The sequence below is a fragment of the Fukomys damarensis genome, unplaced genomic scaffold (assembly GCF_012274545.1).
Source record: "Fukomys damarensis isolate Sample0158 unplaced genomic scaffold, DMR_v1.0_HiC HiC_scaffold_13, whole genome shotgun sequence".
NCBI lineage: Eukaryota > Metazoa > Chordata > Mammalia > Rodentia > Bathyergidae > Fukomys > Fukomys damarensis.
This window is the reverse complement of record NW_022900925.1, coordinates 8841936-8856939: the sequence shown is the minus strand read 5'-3', so window position 1 is coordinate 8856939 and position 15004 is coordinate 8841936. Positions and strand designations below refer to the sequence as shown.

At 49.6% G+C, this 15004-nt stretch overlaps 1 protein-coding gene across 1 annotated transcript in view; it reads right to left on the bottom strand.

Moving 5' to 3' along the window:
- Positions 1-15004, bottom strand: part of Pik3r6 (phosphoinositide-3-kinase regulatory subunit 6) — a 51937-nt gene that overhangs the window by 8628 nt on the left and 28305 nt on the right. Inside the window, exons 10-19 of the mRNA XM_010614967.2 lie at positions 14853-14864; positions 13721-13846; positions 12508-12931; positions 12089-12167; positions 11244-11366; positions 8651-8761; positions 3054-3141; positions 2728-2798; positions 2164-2254; positions 801-910 (exon numbers count right to left, since the gene is read on the bottom strand). Of these exons, the coding sequence (XP_010613269.1) occupies positions 801-910; positions 2164-2254; positions 2728-2798; positions 3054-3141; positions 8651-8761; positions 11244-11366; positions 12089-12167; positions 12508-12931; positions 13721-13846; positions 14853-14864 (1235 nt within the window). The remainder of the gene's footprint in view (positions 1-800; positions 911-2163; positions 2255-2727; positions 2799-3053; positions 3142-8650; positions 8762-11243; positions 11367-12088; positions 12168-12507; positions 12932-13720; positions 13847-14852; positions 14865-15004) is intronic.

Sequence of the window (15004 nt, the reverse complement as noted above, 5' to 3'; positions counted from 1 at the left end):
TTATGGAGAAGGCCTGAGCATGCTGATAGGCTAAGAACAAGGAGCAGGAGAGAGGATGAGATCACAGCCAGAGAAAAGAGAATTACAAGCAAATGAGAAGAGCCTGAGAGACCATGAGAAAGGAGCTGAAGGACAGCAGGTGTGTGAGCACTGAGAGGCCATGAGAGTACTGGTACTTAGTTGAGGTGGATGTGGCATTTATTCCAGAAGCTCTCAGCCACCTGGGCATACAGTCTCCCCAGGCAGCTTGATCCAGAGCCAGTGTCTGCCTAGTGAGTGGTGGATGGGAGTCGAAGGTGTCAGCGAGAACAGTTCAGAAAGAATCAGGGTCTCTAAGGTCAAGCTGAGTACAGTGAAGTCCAGTGAGCCGGCAGGTGGGGAGAAGATGTCTTGATCAGGAAGAACCAATCACGGCAAAGCCAAGGGCAAGGGGGCAGGCAGCCATGGGGACAGCGAACTTGAACAAGTGGATTTGAGGCCGGGCTGTGTTGTGCGAGTCTGGCCACCATGTGGTGCCTGGGGAAGACTGACGTGAGTGCACTCTGTGGTTATCTGGGGTTGTCTCAGTTCCTCAGGAGCAGGTGGACAGGCTCTTGCCTTTGCGTGTCATACTTGTACCAGTTGGTACTCTGTATTTTAAGCGCATTGCTGGGAAAGCTAATGCCTTCTGATGGAAGGCCACACTATGGTAGAAAGCTCAGAGGTCAGTTCCCCTTCTTTGAATACACTCCCTGGGGCTCCCAGCCCCCTCCATGGTTCCCGTTCGATGGTCCTCCTTCCCCGTCTCCCCCAGGACTTACAGAGAAGGACCTTCCTGCCAGGTTGGAGGACTTGACAGCCTCTGTCACGATGACGTTCAGATACGTGTGAGCCGTCACAGGAACAGCAGCTGGGGGGCAATGGGGGGACCCTGACAATGAATGAGACAGGGGTCTATGAGTGGCTCTCCAGGGAGGTGGGAGAGTCGAGGAAGACTACCAGGAACCCAGCCTGCCTGCCACCCCTCTGGTTTAGCCCCTACACTCTGCTTAGCCCCACTTCCTGATGCTGCTTGGTCCGGCCCTACGCCACGCAGAGGGTAAGTGGCAAAGCGGAGGTTGAAACTCTGCCTCTCTGACCCTCAACCTGCCCCCTTGGCCCACTGCTTTATGACCAGCCTGTAATGCATATTTCTACTCTACTCATTCTGGAATATTCCAAATTCATTCACCCATTTCTTAAAAAAAACTATTCTTTGGTATAAAGTAGACACTCTCAGTAAATGTTTATTGAATGTCTACTATGTGCTAGGCACAGGGGAAAGAGTGGTGAACTTGCTTGTTTGCTCAGAAATGATCTACAAGCCTCTGTGGGGTGACCCTTGAAGTCCAGTCTGTTGAGAGGTGGCAGTTCTAGGCAGGTGGCAGGACAGAGCTAAGGAACATAGTGTGAACGCACCCACTCCCAACTCTCCCGCACAGAAGTGACCTCGGAGGAGTTCTTTTTCTTTGACTCAGTTTCCTCTCCAGTAAAATATTACTGCTCAATAATAGCTACCCCACAGGGTTCACACGCTCCAGGGACTTCATAGGTTTTATACAGCATCACCCAGCGCTGACCAAAAGCAAACAATGGCTAGTAAAGCATGCTGCCTTCCTTCCCCCACACTTCTCGACAACGTCTCACTATGTAGTCCATGTGATCCTCCTGCCTCAGCCTCTCGAGTGCTGGGATTATAGTCGTGTGCCATCACACCCAGCCAATCTTTCTCTTTAGTCCAGAAGACCAGCAATCTCACAGTGACAGCTGATGTTTATAAATTACCACATGCACATGAAATGGTATTTTTGGGGAAAGACTGTCAAAATCCAAAATTTCCAAACCTAGTGTGCCTACCCCTCAGGCCCAATTCTGAGCAGGAGCCTATCGCACCACGTCCTTCACCTTCCAGCTGCAGAGGCCGAGTCCCGAGTCCTGACCTCGAGTTCCAGTTACTTGAAAGCCATCTGAGGCTGGGAAACATGCATTAGCCAGGACCACACACGGCTGGGCCCCTGCATTTCTGACTTCTGTGGTGGCTGGGATGAGGTGGGCCTCCCTGCTGGGCTCAGCCCTCCCCTCCTCTCCCCAGTATCCCTTCCTCATGCCTTCTGTCTTTCTCTGCTCTAATTCCCATCTCCTCACCTTCAGTGTCACTGTCTGGAATGGCCTTCAGGACCAACCCCGTTGCCCTCAGGGAAATGGTGACCTCTCTGGGCCGATGGCTGAGCAGAGCCTAGGGAGGGAGATGGAGGAGAAGATGGGGTCCTCAGGACGTGCTCTCCCCCATGAATCTCACATCCACAGTCCCACTTTCTGCCCCTGCCCTGAAGCTCTCATCTGTGTCACTGATTCCAGCGAGGGGCCTGAGGAGAAGGCTTAAGAATATTCTAGCCCCAGAGGGCATGGCTACCTTCCAGTCCCAAAGGAACAAGTCTCCAATGAGACCAGTTCAGGCATCTGGCCAGCTAGGGAGGAAGATAGTTTTTAGCGAGTCTTGTTCCTTAAATCACTTCTCCTTCCTGCGTAAAAGGCCAACCTTGACTCCCCACCTCTATCCTGCAAGACCCTCCGAAGGCTGAGAAACTTCAGCAGCAGCTTTAAGAATAGAGAAGAAGATTCATTCAGCTCCAGTGGTCTCCCATCCCTGCACACATCCCTGAGGCCAGGTGTACCTTTGGCCATCTGGTCAGGCCCATGCACACTGACCTTCTGGTAGCAGATGGAGAGCTCAGCACCTGGGCTCTCAGTGACCCCTCTCCTTCTTGGTGAAGCTCCCTCTGAAGGAAGAGGAGAAGAGGCTGGAGGGGTGTCCCCAGCCCTTTGCCCTGACTCCCCTCGCTCAGGCTGGAGTGGAGCTGGTGGCTGTCCCAGCAGCTCAGCCTGTATGGAGAGGCAGCACCCCATGTAGACCAGGTCTTTCAGTCTGGGGGAGCTCAGAAGGAGCCAAGGGCAGCACCAGGTGAGAGGTTGGAGGAAGAATCCAAGGGAGGCTCAGCCAGGTGAGCTTCGGGGCAAGGACAGCAGACACTCACCTTTGGGGGATTTGGAGTCTTGGATCTTCACCTTCAGCTCAGTAAGGAAAATGTCCTCTACTGAGTCCTGGCTCAGGTCGCTGAAGATCTGGAGAGGAAGGAACAGAGAGGGAAGGAAGGGGGAGTTTTGGTGAAGGCTCACTGTCTGGGCCAGAGGCAGCTGCTGTCTTTGCCCTCCACGGCCAGAGGAAAATCTAGGGGTGGGATGGTGTCCCCAAACCTGCTGCCAAAGCTGAACTCAAAACCGTGTGAATTGACCACCACAGTTTGAATCTCCATAGCTGTAGCAATAGAAAATACAGCGATGAGCCTTGTGACCATGGTTCTGTCCACAACAGAACGCATAACTGACTGTGGTCCCCTAAGATTGTAGTGGGGCCAGAAAATTCCTCTTACTAGTGATGTCATTCATAGCACCTTACCCGTGTGTGTGTGGTGACAATGGAGGATACAAACCACTGTGCTGTCCCAGGTGTATAAAAGTATAGCGCACACAGCTGGACATGCAGTGCATGGTAATGACAACGCCAAACAATGTTGCCTATTTATGCGATGACTATGTTATGTATTCTTGTTATTTTGGCATAGTCTACATATTTTTTAATCCAGGAAAGAACTGTGCTCTGTAAAGCCAGCAGCAGCCCCTTACATGTTCTGTTTACTCAATCTCTTGAGTGCCTCAAAAGTTCAGCTCAGGTTGCTGACTACTCCATCTAGATTTATGTAAGTACACACACTCTGCGATGTTTTCACAATGGCAGAACCAGCTAATGGTGAAGTTTGCATGACTCTAAATAATGGGAGAGACTACTACTGAAAACCCAAACTACCTGAAAACCACTGGTGGAATGGGGAGGGCAGCAACAGGAGATAACGCTCACATTGGCGAGGGCTGGTGACATTGCTGCAGACCCTGAAGGACAGTGAGGGCCACAGAGGACAACCTGGCTCCTCAGGTACACAGAGAAGCCTGGGCTGAGGGCGGCAGGGCTGCTGGGAGCTGACTGGACAATGGGAAGACTCTGGGCAGAGGGTGGAGCAAGGAGGATCTTGGGTGTGGCTGGGGGAAGACAAGGGGAGCCCCAATGCCAAGGAAGCATGGCCAAAGGGTTCCCAAGAACAGGGATGTGAGAAGTACACCTGAAGGCGCTGGAGGCTGAGAGCTGGCCTGGTGTGCGCACTGAGGCCATGGCTTGTCCTGTGGGTCATGAACAACATCACAGAAACCGATGTTATTGCTGTGTGACCGTGACAGACCAAGCCAAAGACCAGACCACTACACAATCACATCCAAAAGCAGACACAAAAAGGGACCCTGAGCAGCTGTCTCCTTGCCCCTGCCACCCCAGCTGTGAGAGTGATGGCTGACTCCTTAGCCTCAACAGAATTGTTGAGATACACAATCGTGGAATTACTTGCATTTCCTGCCAGTGTGCAACCCAGAGCAGAATCTTACTTTGGGGGACTACCCATCAAACCTCCGACTTGAGTCCAAATCCCAGAGTAAATTCCTCCTAGCAACTCCTGCAGAGACACCCCCATGACTCCGCGTGGCTCCCCCTGGTGGGCATCCTCCATCATTGCAGCGGGCCTGCAAGCACCTACAGTGAGCTCCTGGGGGCTGTGGGCTTAAGGGCACTAGCAGGTACCAAATCTCTAATCGCAAACGATTTGTGTTGGTGCCACTGGGAGAGGCTTTTAGCTTGTTTTATGGTTTTTGTTTTGTTTTGTTTTGTTGCATTTTGGAACTCAAGGAAAGGACTGCATTGAGGACAAAATCAGGAAGGTGATAAAGATAATATCTAGCCCAAGATGCAGAGTGAACAAGAATTCAATAAGGCAGGAAACTATGGAGACGGCTGTGAGGAATCAGTTCCCAGGTGCTTACCAAAATTTCAACACGGGGGTAATATGCTAAGTCTTCCCTAGAATGCTCACTGGGGTTCAGGCAAATATTAGATTTTCAGCAGTAGGGTGACCCCAAATGAATGCTGGGATGACACGACTATATGAGTCTATACTGCAGCAGGTGGCTGTGGACAGTGAGTGGATTGGACCTGCAGATGACCCCAAAGGACAGGGACCTGGGAGGGCTCGAGAGTTTCTTTTGTCAAGATTTTCTTCAGTCCCAGGCCCTCTGGTAGGCACTGGACACGCCTGATCTCATGTAATCATCACACAATCCTGCAGGAAGGTATCATCAAAGGAGCCTGGAAACTCAGGCTCTAGGATATTAAGCAACTTGCCCAGGGGCCCAAGCAGCAAAACTGGGTTCTACTCCAAGTTCTTCACCAGTGTATCAGGAACTTCTGTGTGTCTACCTCCTTGCCCTGGACTTCGCTGAAGTCCTTACTATATTTTTCTACTCATTTAAATTGCCACAAGAGCTGTATGGCTAGTAGAGATTATTATTCCCATTTTAATTATGATGAAAGTGAATTTTAGAGAGGGAGAGGCATCTGTGATCTCTCAGCCAACGAGCAAAGGGACCAAAGTGCATAATTGTGAATGCTTTAGTGCCACATATTGCTTGTGACTGTATGTTCATCCCACCAGCCAATTGTCAAGACCTCAGTGACACATTCTGTAACACACACACACACACACACACACACACACACACACACACCCCTTATAAGAGTAGGAGATTCAAGATAAGCAGCACATAGCTCCTTATTTCAAGGGGTGCCTTGATGGGGAACAACACACGTGCACAGGTGTATTACAGATTGACACATCACATGATATGCTATAGTTATGACCAGAGCATTATAGGAACACAGAAGAGAAGTACCTGGTCCAGCTGGGGTGAGAGGAATGGAGGTCAGGGCAGTTTTGTGTAGGATGTGAGAGTTGTAGTGGGTGAAGAAAAGGATGTGAGGCGGGGGAGAGATGGCATTCTAGGGTTAGGGCACAGCACAAGTAAAGGCCCAGTGGTGAGCATCAGAGCAAGTGAAGAAAACCAGAACAGAAGGAAGGGGTTGTCTGGTCCTAGAAACATTTCTGAAGGCAACAGAGGAGGACTATCAGGAAGGCCATGGAGGACTAGGAGAGAGTGGCACAAAAGTCAGGGGAGGGGCAGCCTCACAAATGGGGACACAGGTGTTTTCACTTTGGTAATTGTGATACAAACATGGCTTATCATAAATTTAATTATATGGACAAAGGAAACAGGGGAAGTGGGAGAGCCCAGCAAGATTGGACTGGAGACATTCTTGGGGTTGGTGACTTGAAAGCCATTAACAAGAGGTTTGGAAGAGCCCCCCTTCCTTCCATGGTTTGAGGGTGATGTAAGAAATTAGAGACAGTGAACCAGGCTAAGAGTTAGTGAGCCAGTTAACATTGTTAGGCAGGTAGTTAGACATCAAAGGTCTGAGGGACAGAAGTGGCAGGTAGTATGCATTGCCAGAGAACTAAAGAAATGAACACATCCAGGTCTAATACACTTATAATCACAGTTAGATCTCAGACCCAAAGTGATCCCACAGAACCAGTGACATTTTAAGTTTCAATCCCGTGCGTAGTCCTTCTCACACCTGGCCATCTGTCTATTTCCAGAATGACACACTGCAGTCCTGACTGCCATAGCCCAATGATACCAGGAAAGGGAAATGCGTAGTCCTTCTCACACCTGGCCGTCTATTTCCAGAATGACACACTGCAGTCCTGACTGCCATAGCCCAATGATACCAGGAAAGGGAGCGTTCTCTAAAGATCCCCCTGTCTTGGGCTGGCACCTGGCTTAAATTAAGAATTTATCTTTTGTAAATTTCTTCCTTACATTTCTTACATGTTTAAAGCACCCTGAGGAGGTGCTGACCATTTAACAAGGACATGAAGACATTATGCAATTCCTAAGTGACTTCTAAGTAAAATGTTTTTTTTTGGGTACCGGGGATTGAACTTGGGTCCTTGCACTTGCAAGGGAGGCCACCAAACCACCGAGCTAAATCTCCAACTCTTCTAAGTAAAGTGTTGATGGGCATCATAATTACCCTAGTTTCTTGAACCACAGGAGTATTTTTTGTGTACTTAATGCTTCCGTACAGATGCTTTGGTGGTACTGCCTGCCTTCTCACTTGAAGGGTAATTCTATGTTTGTTTTACAATAAACTATACATACACTCCTGTCAAGCCTGTATGTCTTAAGTGAATTCTTACATCAAGGGCACAAAGAACCAAGGACTAAGAAAGAGAAGGACCTATTTCTCGCCGTGTCAGGACCCAGCTTCTCCGTGACACCTTCACACCTCGAGCTCAGGGGGAAGACGTGACCCATCTCCCTGGCCACAGTGATCCGTATGGGGATAAGCACTTGTCCCAGTCTTTTCCCCAGTGTTGGAAAAGACAAGCCGTCTTTCCACTGAGCTGCTAAGCCAGACAAATATAGATGTAGAACGGCCGGTGGTCATCTTGTCACTGTGGCGAGAGAGGAGGGGAGAAGGAGGAGGAGAAAGGAGAAATAAATAGGGGAAAGAGAGGAGAGAGAAACTAAGCTCCAAAATCCAACTCTTAGAAGCCATATCAGCCAAATCCCCTGCCATAATTAATGCCAGCAAGAGTATGAAGCTCGAAAACAATGTAGGTGCAGAGATGGAGGACTGGAGAGAGTCTGACCCGTGGGCTTCACCCCATCAAGCCTGTTGTCATGCGTATCCTTAATGGGAAAAACAAATGGAAACTTCTTGGGTTACCAAGAATGAATGATGGGGAGGAACAGGTGAAAGCCTTTGGAAGAAGGGCCAGGAGGAGGCGGTAGCAGACGAGATAAGAGTATCGACAAAAGGATTTGTCCCAAACTGGATGGAGCCCCTGCCCAATGGAGGAGACAGCGACAATGGCAGTGGGCATAGATACATTTTGGGGGCACGAACAGAAGTTTGGAGAGGGGAACTAATGGCTTCCATTTCTCTTTCCAGTGGAGTAGGTATAAAAGGCATTTGCTAAAGGGAAGGCCTTGAGGAAAATGGTGAAGATTGGAACAGCCATGGTCCCAGAGGAAGAGGGACCCTGCCCGGGGAGCTCAGCTGTGGGCCTGGCCGAGGAGGGCATGAAGCCACAGGGCCTTGGATTCATGTTCCCAGGTAGTGCTTGGAAGCCCAAGTAGAGTGGAAGGTAGAGACCAGGACAGTGCTGATCTGAGCTTGCTTTTGCTGGGAGGGGAGATGGAAGGGAAGGAGTGAAAAGGGAAATGAGGGACAAGATAAGAGAGTAGCTCAGAGGAGAGACTGCAGCAGGGGATGGTCGGTGTGGGCAGATGTGGGGACCTGCAGGTCTCCACGAGGCCGAGGAGAGGGGTGGTGGGAGAGAAAGTAAGTCTTGGAGTGATGGGACTTTGTGACCAGAGACTTCAAAACAGAGTATGGATCTGATGATCCCAGAGTCCCAAACTTTTGCTTGGAGACGAGGTCTTATAAATTGATAATTATGTGACTCTCAGAGACAAAGAATATAAACTTGACAACCAGTAGCATCTGGGTCTGTTTATGACTAGCAACTTGGTAGCCAGTGTTTTCCTAGACAAAGGTGTTTAGGTTGTGGGGTCTTGAGGTTCAGCAGGCTGGCAGGGTATGGTTGGAGCCCAGCAGGAGGCTTACCTTGACTGTGTAGATCTGGAAATAGATGGGCTGGGTGCCCATGCGAACATAGTAGGTGATGACGTCAAGGATGAAGGGGTCCACGGTCCGAGTTGTGTCCAGACAGAGGGGCTGTGAGGAGATCAGGAATATCTTCAGCCACCTCCCTCCGGTCTACGGTGGTGGGCACCGTTTTCTTAATAAACTAAATTCCCTACATACTCTCATCCACAAATCAAGCTGGTCCTTGAGAACACTCCAAAACCTTTCTGACCACTTGATTTCTATTCCTAATTAAACTATACTGCTCCACAGGTCCATCTCCCCAAAGAATCCTGATGCATTTGAGTTCCACAAAGACATTGAGCACCAGTATGTGTAAGGCACTGGGTGCTAGGTTTGGATCGGCTCCTGGCTAGCCTGGAAACCTAGGGCAGATTACCCAATGCTCTGAGGCCTGAGCGTACAGGCAGGTGGCTCTTTTCAGCTTTGGTAGTAAGCTGGGTATGTGGCATCCCAGCTAGTTGGGAAGTTTGAAGCAGGAGGATCTTGAGCTTGAGGCCAGCCTGGGCAGCACAGTGAGAGCCCATCCCCAAACAAACAAACAAACAAGTTAAGGTTTGTGTGTTATTGTGAATGGACGTAATGCCTTATCCTCCTCGCTGCTCTCAGTCCGACATAATTGTGAAGCATAGAAATTGGATTTTTCAGGCAAACAGAACATCTACGTGGCCCGGGGTAAAGGTAGATTGTCTTCTCCGAAATGCTTCAGACCACAAGTGTTTCTCATTTTAGATTTTTTTTCAAAAGTTTGGAACATATACTCATAGACATTGAGGTATCTTGGTGATGGGGTCCAAGTCTACACATGAAATTCAATTATTTCATGTGCACCTGAACATATAGCCTAAAGGCAATTTTATACAACATTTTTAGTGCAGCCGTGTTTTGACTGTGACCCATCGCATGAGATCAGGTGTGGAATTTCCCTCATGGCATTGTGTCAGTGCTCAAAAGCTTCAAATTATAGAACATTTTAGGTTTTGGATTTTCAGACTAGGGATATTCAATCCGTAGTGTTAGACTTGGATGGAAGCCCAAATTTTATCTCAAAATGGAGCATTTAATACAGTGGCAGATTTTTGAAAATGGGTAAAAGATGGTAAATTTTGTTATATGGAGTTTTTAAGTCACAAATTGAAAACCTCCAAATAAATAAATATGTACAAATCAACAGTTCCTTTATCGTTAGCAATAAGTTCTACCCTTAGCTCTATACTGGGAGAAAGAGACCATCCACAACATCAAGATGCACTATTAGACATGAGAAATAATTTTCCAAGAAGGGCAAAATACATGATGAAAACAGTACGATGATCCAACCAGTCTTTCATACACGAAGAGCTGTACTGTGCTTCCAGAGAGGGGGACTTAACTCGCTAAAAGGTGCTAATTCTCCTCTGGATTTCAGTCAGAATTCCAATACAATTAAAAAAAAATACAAAAACAAAACCGGAAATGCAGTTTGAACATGCATCAGGAAAGGTACATAAGCACATTCTGGAAAACTATTGTAAAAAATAGTGATGGTGTAGGGTTACCCTCCAGATAATAACACAGAAACTTGCCAATGTATACAAAACTTCGTAGATTAATGAGAGGCAACAGGGGCTCAGAAATAAATGGAAGAATGTGTGTGGCTTACAAATGCATGAGCCAAGGTGATTTAGGCAATAAATAGCTTTAGGACAACTGGCTAGACCCTTGAAAAAAACACAATTCCACACCTCACTTGGTACACTAAAATTAACGATAAAGGGGCCAATGATTTAAATGTAAAAATGAAGGCGCTAAAAGTGTTCAAAAATAAATCACCAGTGAATATTTAATCTTGGGATGGCGAAGGCTTTTCAAACCTGAAACCATAAAGAATAAAAGTGCTTTGCCTGATTATACAAAACCATTAAACTCTTTCAGTAAAACAAAAAAAAACAAACAAACAAAAATTGTGATTACAAAGTGGGAAGAAAAAGGTCTATAACATCTATGACAGGGAAAAAGGGTCTAACTCTGAATAGATCAAGGCCCTTTCAAGCCAGTTACTTAGAGCAAGTCATCAAATCGAATCCATAGAATGGGGTTACCGCAACAGCAGCACCTAGCAGCGAGGACCTACCTGGTAGGGCTGCTGTGAGAATTAAATGAGCAAGTCCCTTTGTGTAAAAATCCCAAAATAAATAAATATATATAAATATGTACACTCAGTGGCACATAGTAAGCACTCAGCAAACATGAAGGAAGGATGTAGGAATCTCACAAAAGAAGGACTTCAGATGGCCTAGACACTTGCAAAAGTGTTTTATTTTGCCTTTCCCAATGAAGAGCCTGGTTAGGGTTCCCAGTGAATCCCAACCACTGGCCCCACACGGCCCCTCTCCTGCCTTACTCCCTTCCTGCCCCATCTAACCCTGAAGCCCTATTGGGGCTGACTCTTGAAGTCTGGGGCAATATATTAAAAAAAAGCCTCCTACCACCCCTACCTTGCTTGGGTCCTTCTTCTGCCCAGATTCCAGCCACTCTCTCCCACCCTCCCTCACACACTGACCGCCCCTACCATCTCAGCCAGTTTGTGGATGGCGGAACACAGGGTGTTGACAGTGCTCTCGTACCAAGGATCTGCGCGGCCCAAGAAGGTGGCCAGCTCTCCCAGTTCAGGCGACCTGGATGCTGCGGGCTCCTGGGGGTAAAGGGGCAGGGCAGACACGACAGGCCCTTCTGGTCAGGTACCCTCTGGGGACCATGGCCTGGGCATTGTGAACATGACCCAGTCATCTGATTTCTTGGGCCCTCAGTTTCTGTACCACATGAAGACAAATTAGTTCTGTTTCATAAATTTAGGGGATGCTGGATGAGCCTTTGGCCAGAGCTGGCCTGTAGGGACACTGAAAAATGACCGCCAGCCAGCTTTAGAAGGGGAGAGACAAGTATTGCTTCGATTTGACTGCTCCTGGAGGGAAGCAAAGGGTGCCGCAGAGAGTGAGCCCTGCAGGTGGAGCTCCATCTCCCCCACTAGGTTCAGGAGCTTCCACTGCCTGAAATTTCCCCTGCCGAGATCCCAGGAATGGGGAGGGGGCTGTTCATGCACAGAGAGAGAGAGAGTCAGAGAGCACTAGCGACCGTGTTTGAGAAGTCTGCAACTAATTCTATTACAAAAACCAAACAGAAGCCAACAGTGGGAAGGTAGCCCCTGTGAGAGAACTCGACTGTCACATACAGACTCTTGAGCACTCCTGGGCAGCTTCTAAATCAGAAGACTCTTGAGGTCTCTCCCAGCATCACATTGTAAGGATGTTGCTTCTGGTCCCCGAGCCAAGGAATGTGAGGCTGCAGGGGTGTCCCTGCCTGGCACACCCCTTCTCTGCCAGGACCCCTCTCCTGCCCACTCCCCTGACCAGTCACCTGGGGTGCCAGCACCGGGATGTAGTACAGTTGTAGGCTGAGTCTGGGGGTGAGGCAGAACTTCTGGGTCTCCCGTTTCCTGGCGATGGGTAGCAAAGCATACTGGGTAAGAGCAGGTGTTTGGTGTCAAACAGACACTGCTCTGCTATTTATTAGCCCTTGACTTTTGACAACTCACACCATCTCTCAGAACTTATGTTTGCTCATCTGTGAGATGGGTACATCATGACTCTGGCAGAGTGGTGATGAGAATTAACTGGGCGCAGCGCTCTGTGACGGCCACACACCTGACAGACATACCAGACCCACTCTGGCCTCTTCTCCTGACCCTCTGTTGCCCTTTCCTGATCCTTCACTAGTCGGTACCAGCCCCGCTCCCTGACCAGCCCCAGTCCACACCAGCCTGCTCGGGGTCCTACCTGAGTCTGTGGTAGGCCTGGGCCAGGCGCCCCAGCATCCTGTCATCCCCTAGCACCAGGACCCGGGCCGTGTGCACCCGGGACACTCCGGGCAGCAGCTCCCCATCCCCGCCGGGCCTGCCCGTCCTCCGGTGCAGCCCTGGTGGCCCATCCCAGCTGCCAGGCATGGAGAAATCTGGGGGCCACACACGCTTCTTGATGCCCCCTTTGCGCTGCAGTCCGGCTCGCTCTATCTCAGGACTGCTCGGGTCAGGGAGTTCATCGGCCCCCAAAGGAAAGTCCCGCTCAATACCACTGTCTGTGGACAGCACCGACACCCGGGCAAAGTCCCCATCTGGCCCCAGGCCCTGCAGATCCAAGGCTTCCAAGTCAGCACTGAGGCGCAGCTGGGATTTCGGGCTCAGAAAGAGCACCAGCTCCTTCCCTGGGACAGGAGAACAGGGGGACAGTCAGGGCAGCAGGGCCAGGGCTCCCTGGGTTTCAAACACCAGTCACCCAAACAGAACCATGCACACACCTGCCGCCTCTTATTAGCAAATATATTAGTGGCCATGAGAATCCAGCACCAAAGAAATCAGCCCAACCTAGCACCTCCAGCATTTAGCTGACCCTGGAGCCCTCCCGACCTCTCACTCCAGATCTTCCTCCAGGGCACTGACACAGATGTTCAACTCTGTGGAAGACAGCCAGGCTTTTCCAATCACTTGTGTTTATTACAGGTGCAGGAATTGAGGTCCAGAGGGAGAGCTGAGTCCATCTAGTGCAACCCAGTGTACCAAAGGCAGGGCCAGCCCTTGAACGCAGTTCCCACCGTGACCTCTGTTCTTGACCTCCCTCTCCCCTGAGAAGAGCCACAGAGGAAGAAGGATGAGGACAGGGGCAGGACACAGAGTGGAGAGATGGGTCAGACTCCCAGATCTCTCTAGAAGGTTCCCCTGACTCTGGGAACCATAATGTTTTGTGCTTGTCTCCCTCTTGGGGACACTGTAGGCATCATCATGGCCTTGTGGCACAATCCGGGCACACGAGACCAGTGGCTAATGGGCTGAGCTACTCCAGAGGTGAGAGCGTGGGCTCTTCTTCCAGATGTGCAGAACAACATGGGGAAAAACAAACATCAAACACCAACACCCCCAAAGACACACGGACACACACACACACCCCGCAGTTTCCAGCCTTCTGCCCCTGGGAGGTCAGAGGCAAGGGCACGTACAGAGCTGCTCCTGGTCGGTCCACAGGTGGAAGGTGATGTAGGGACTGGGCAGGGGGATGCTTGGTGGCCGGTCCTGGGGAGGGTCACCTGAAGAAAGGAGCAGGCTGTGAGGACCACAACAGGAGCCTCGTGGGCTATTCCTTTGCCCTCTCTCATTCCCAACACGTCTCCTGTGTCAGTACCAGGGACCTTATCTGGCCTCTCTGGACTTGTAGAGTCTGCTTTTCCTCTATCTGTCACCATCAGCTCTTCCAGGCCTAATCTGCCGCTGCCTCCTCCCTGGCAAGTTCAGGAAGCTCAGGGGCTTGCCATTTCCTACAAACCTCCCAGCTCAGACTTAGGATTCTCTGCAAATCAGCTCAGTCTTCTCCAGCCTTTCACCCGCTGTCGATCTGGCCCTGATGCCAGTGCTGTACCCTGGCAGGTTGGTTTTCGAGGTGTTCTTTAAAAAGACCTGCTCCTCTCAGGCCACTTCTGGTCATTTGTATGCTTCTGTTCCATACTGCAGAGCCCTCGTAATCAGCTAAGTGCAGAGGGCAGCAGGAAGCCTGGGGACCCAGGGAGAGACCAGTGCCAGCCCTCCTGCTGCCCCTCCTTTTGGAAGCTTAAAAACCACTCCATCCACAGTGGTCGTTCTCTCCAACCAGAACTTGGAGGTCTAGACGTTGGATGCACCTAACCTGTGCCCTTCAGATGTGGCTCTCAGGTTCTGTTTAACTCCCGCATCAGAGTCATTTTACAACAACTAGGAAATGTGTATTCGGGCACACCTGTCTGGGCCCTTTTGGATTTCCCTCTTTACCCCTGGGCTTCCTGTCAGCAGAGTGCGGCATATTCTATAAATGTGCAAATAGGAAGAAAGATGCGGGATAAAAGCCTGTGACACTGCATATAGATGATGACTCATCCACCACCTTCCATACACTGTAGACGATCTTCTGGTCACCAAAGCACTCAGCTACGGTAGCAGAGTGGTGAAGACCTACTGCCTGGATTTGGAGGTTAGCTCTGCCCCTCACAAGCTGAGTAATCTTAGGCAATTTTAAACTTCGTTCTAATTCAGTTTCCTGTTCTGTAAAAAGGGAGCAGTAATAGTTTTAATCTCAGAAGTTTACTGTGAAGGTTACACAACAATATATGCAATTTAAAATATATGTAAAGTTAGCTCAGTGATTCTATCGCCTGCCTTGTAAGCACAAGGTCCCGAGTTCGATCCCTGGTACAAAAAAGTGTGTGTGTGTGTGTGTGTGTGTGTGTGTGTGTGTGTGTGTGTGTTTGAGGTAT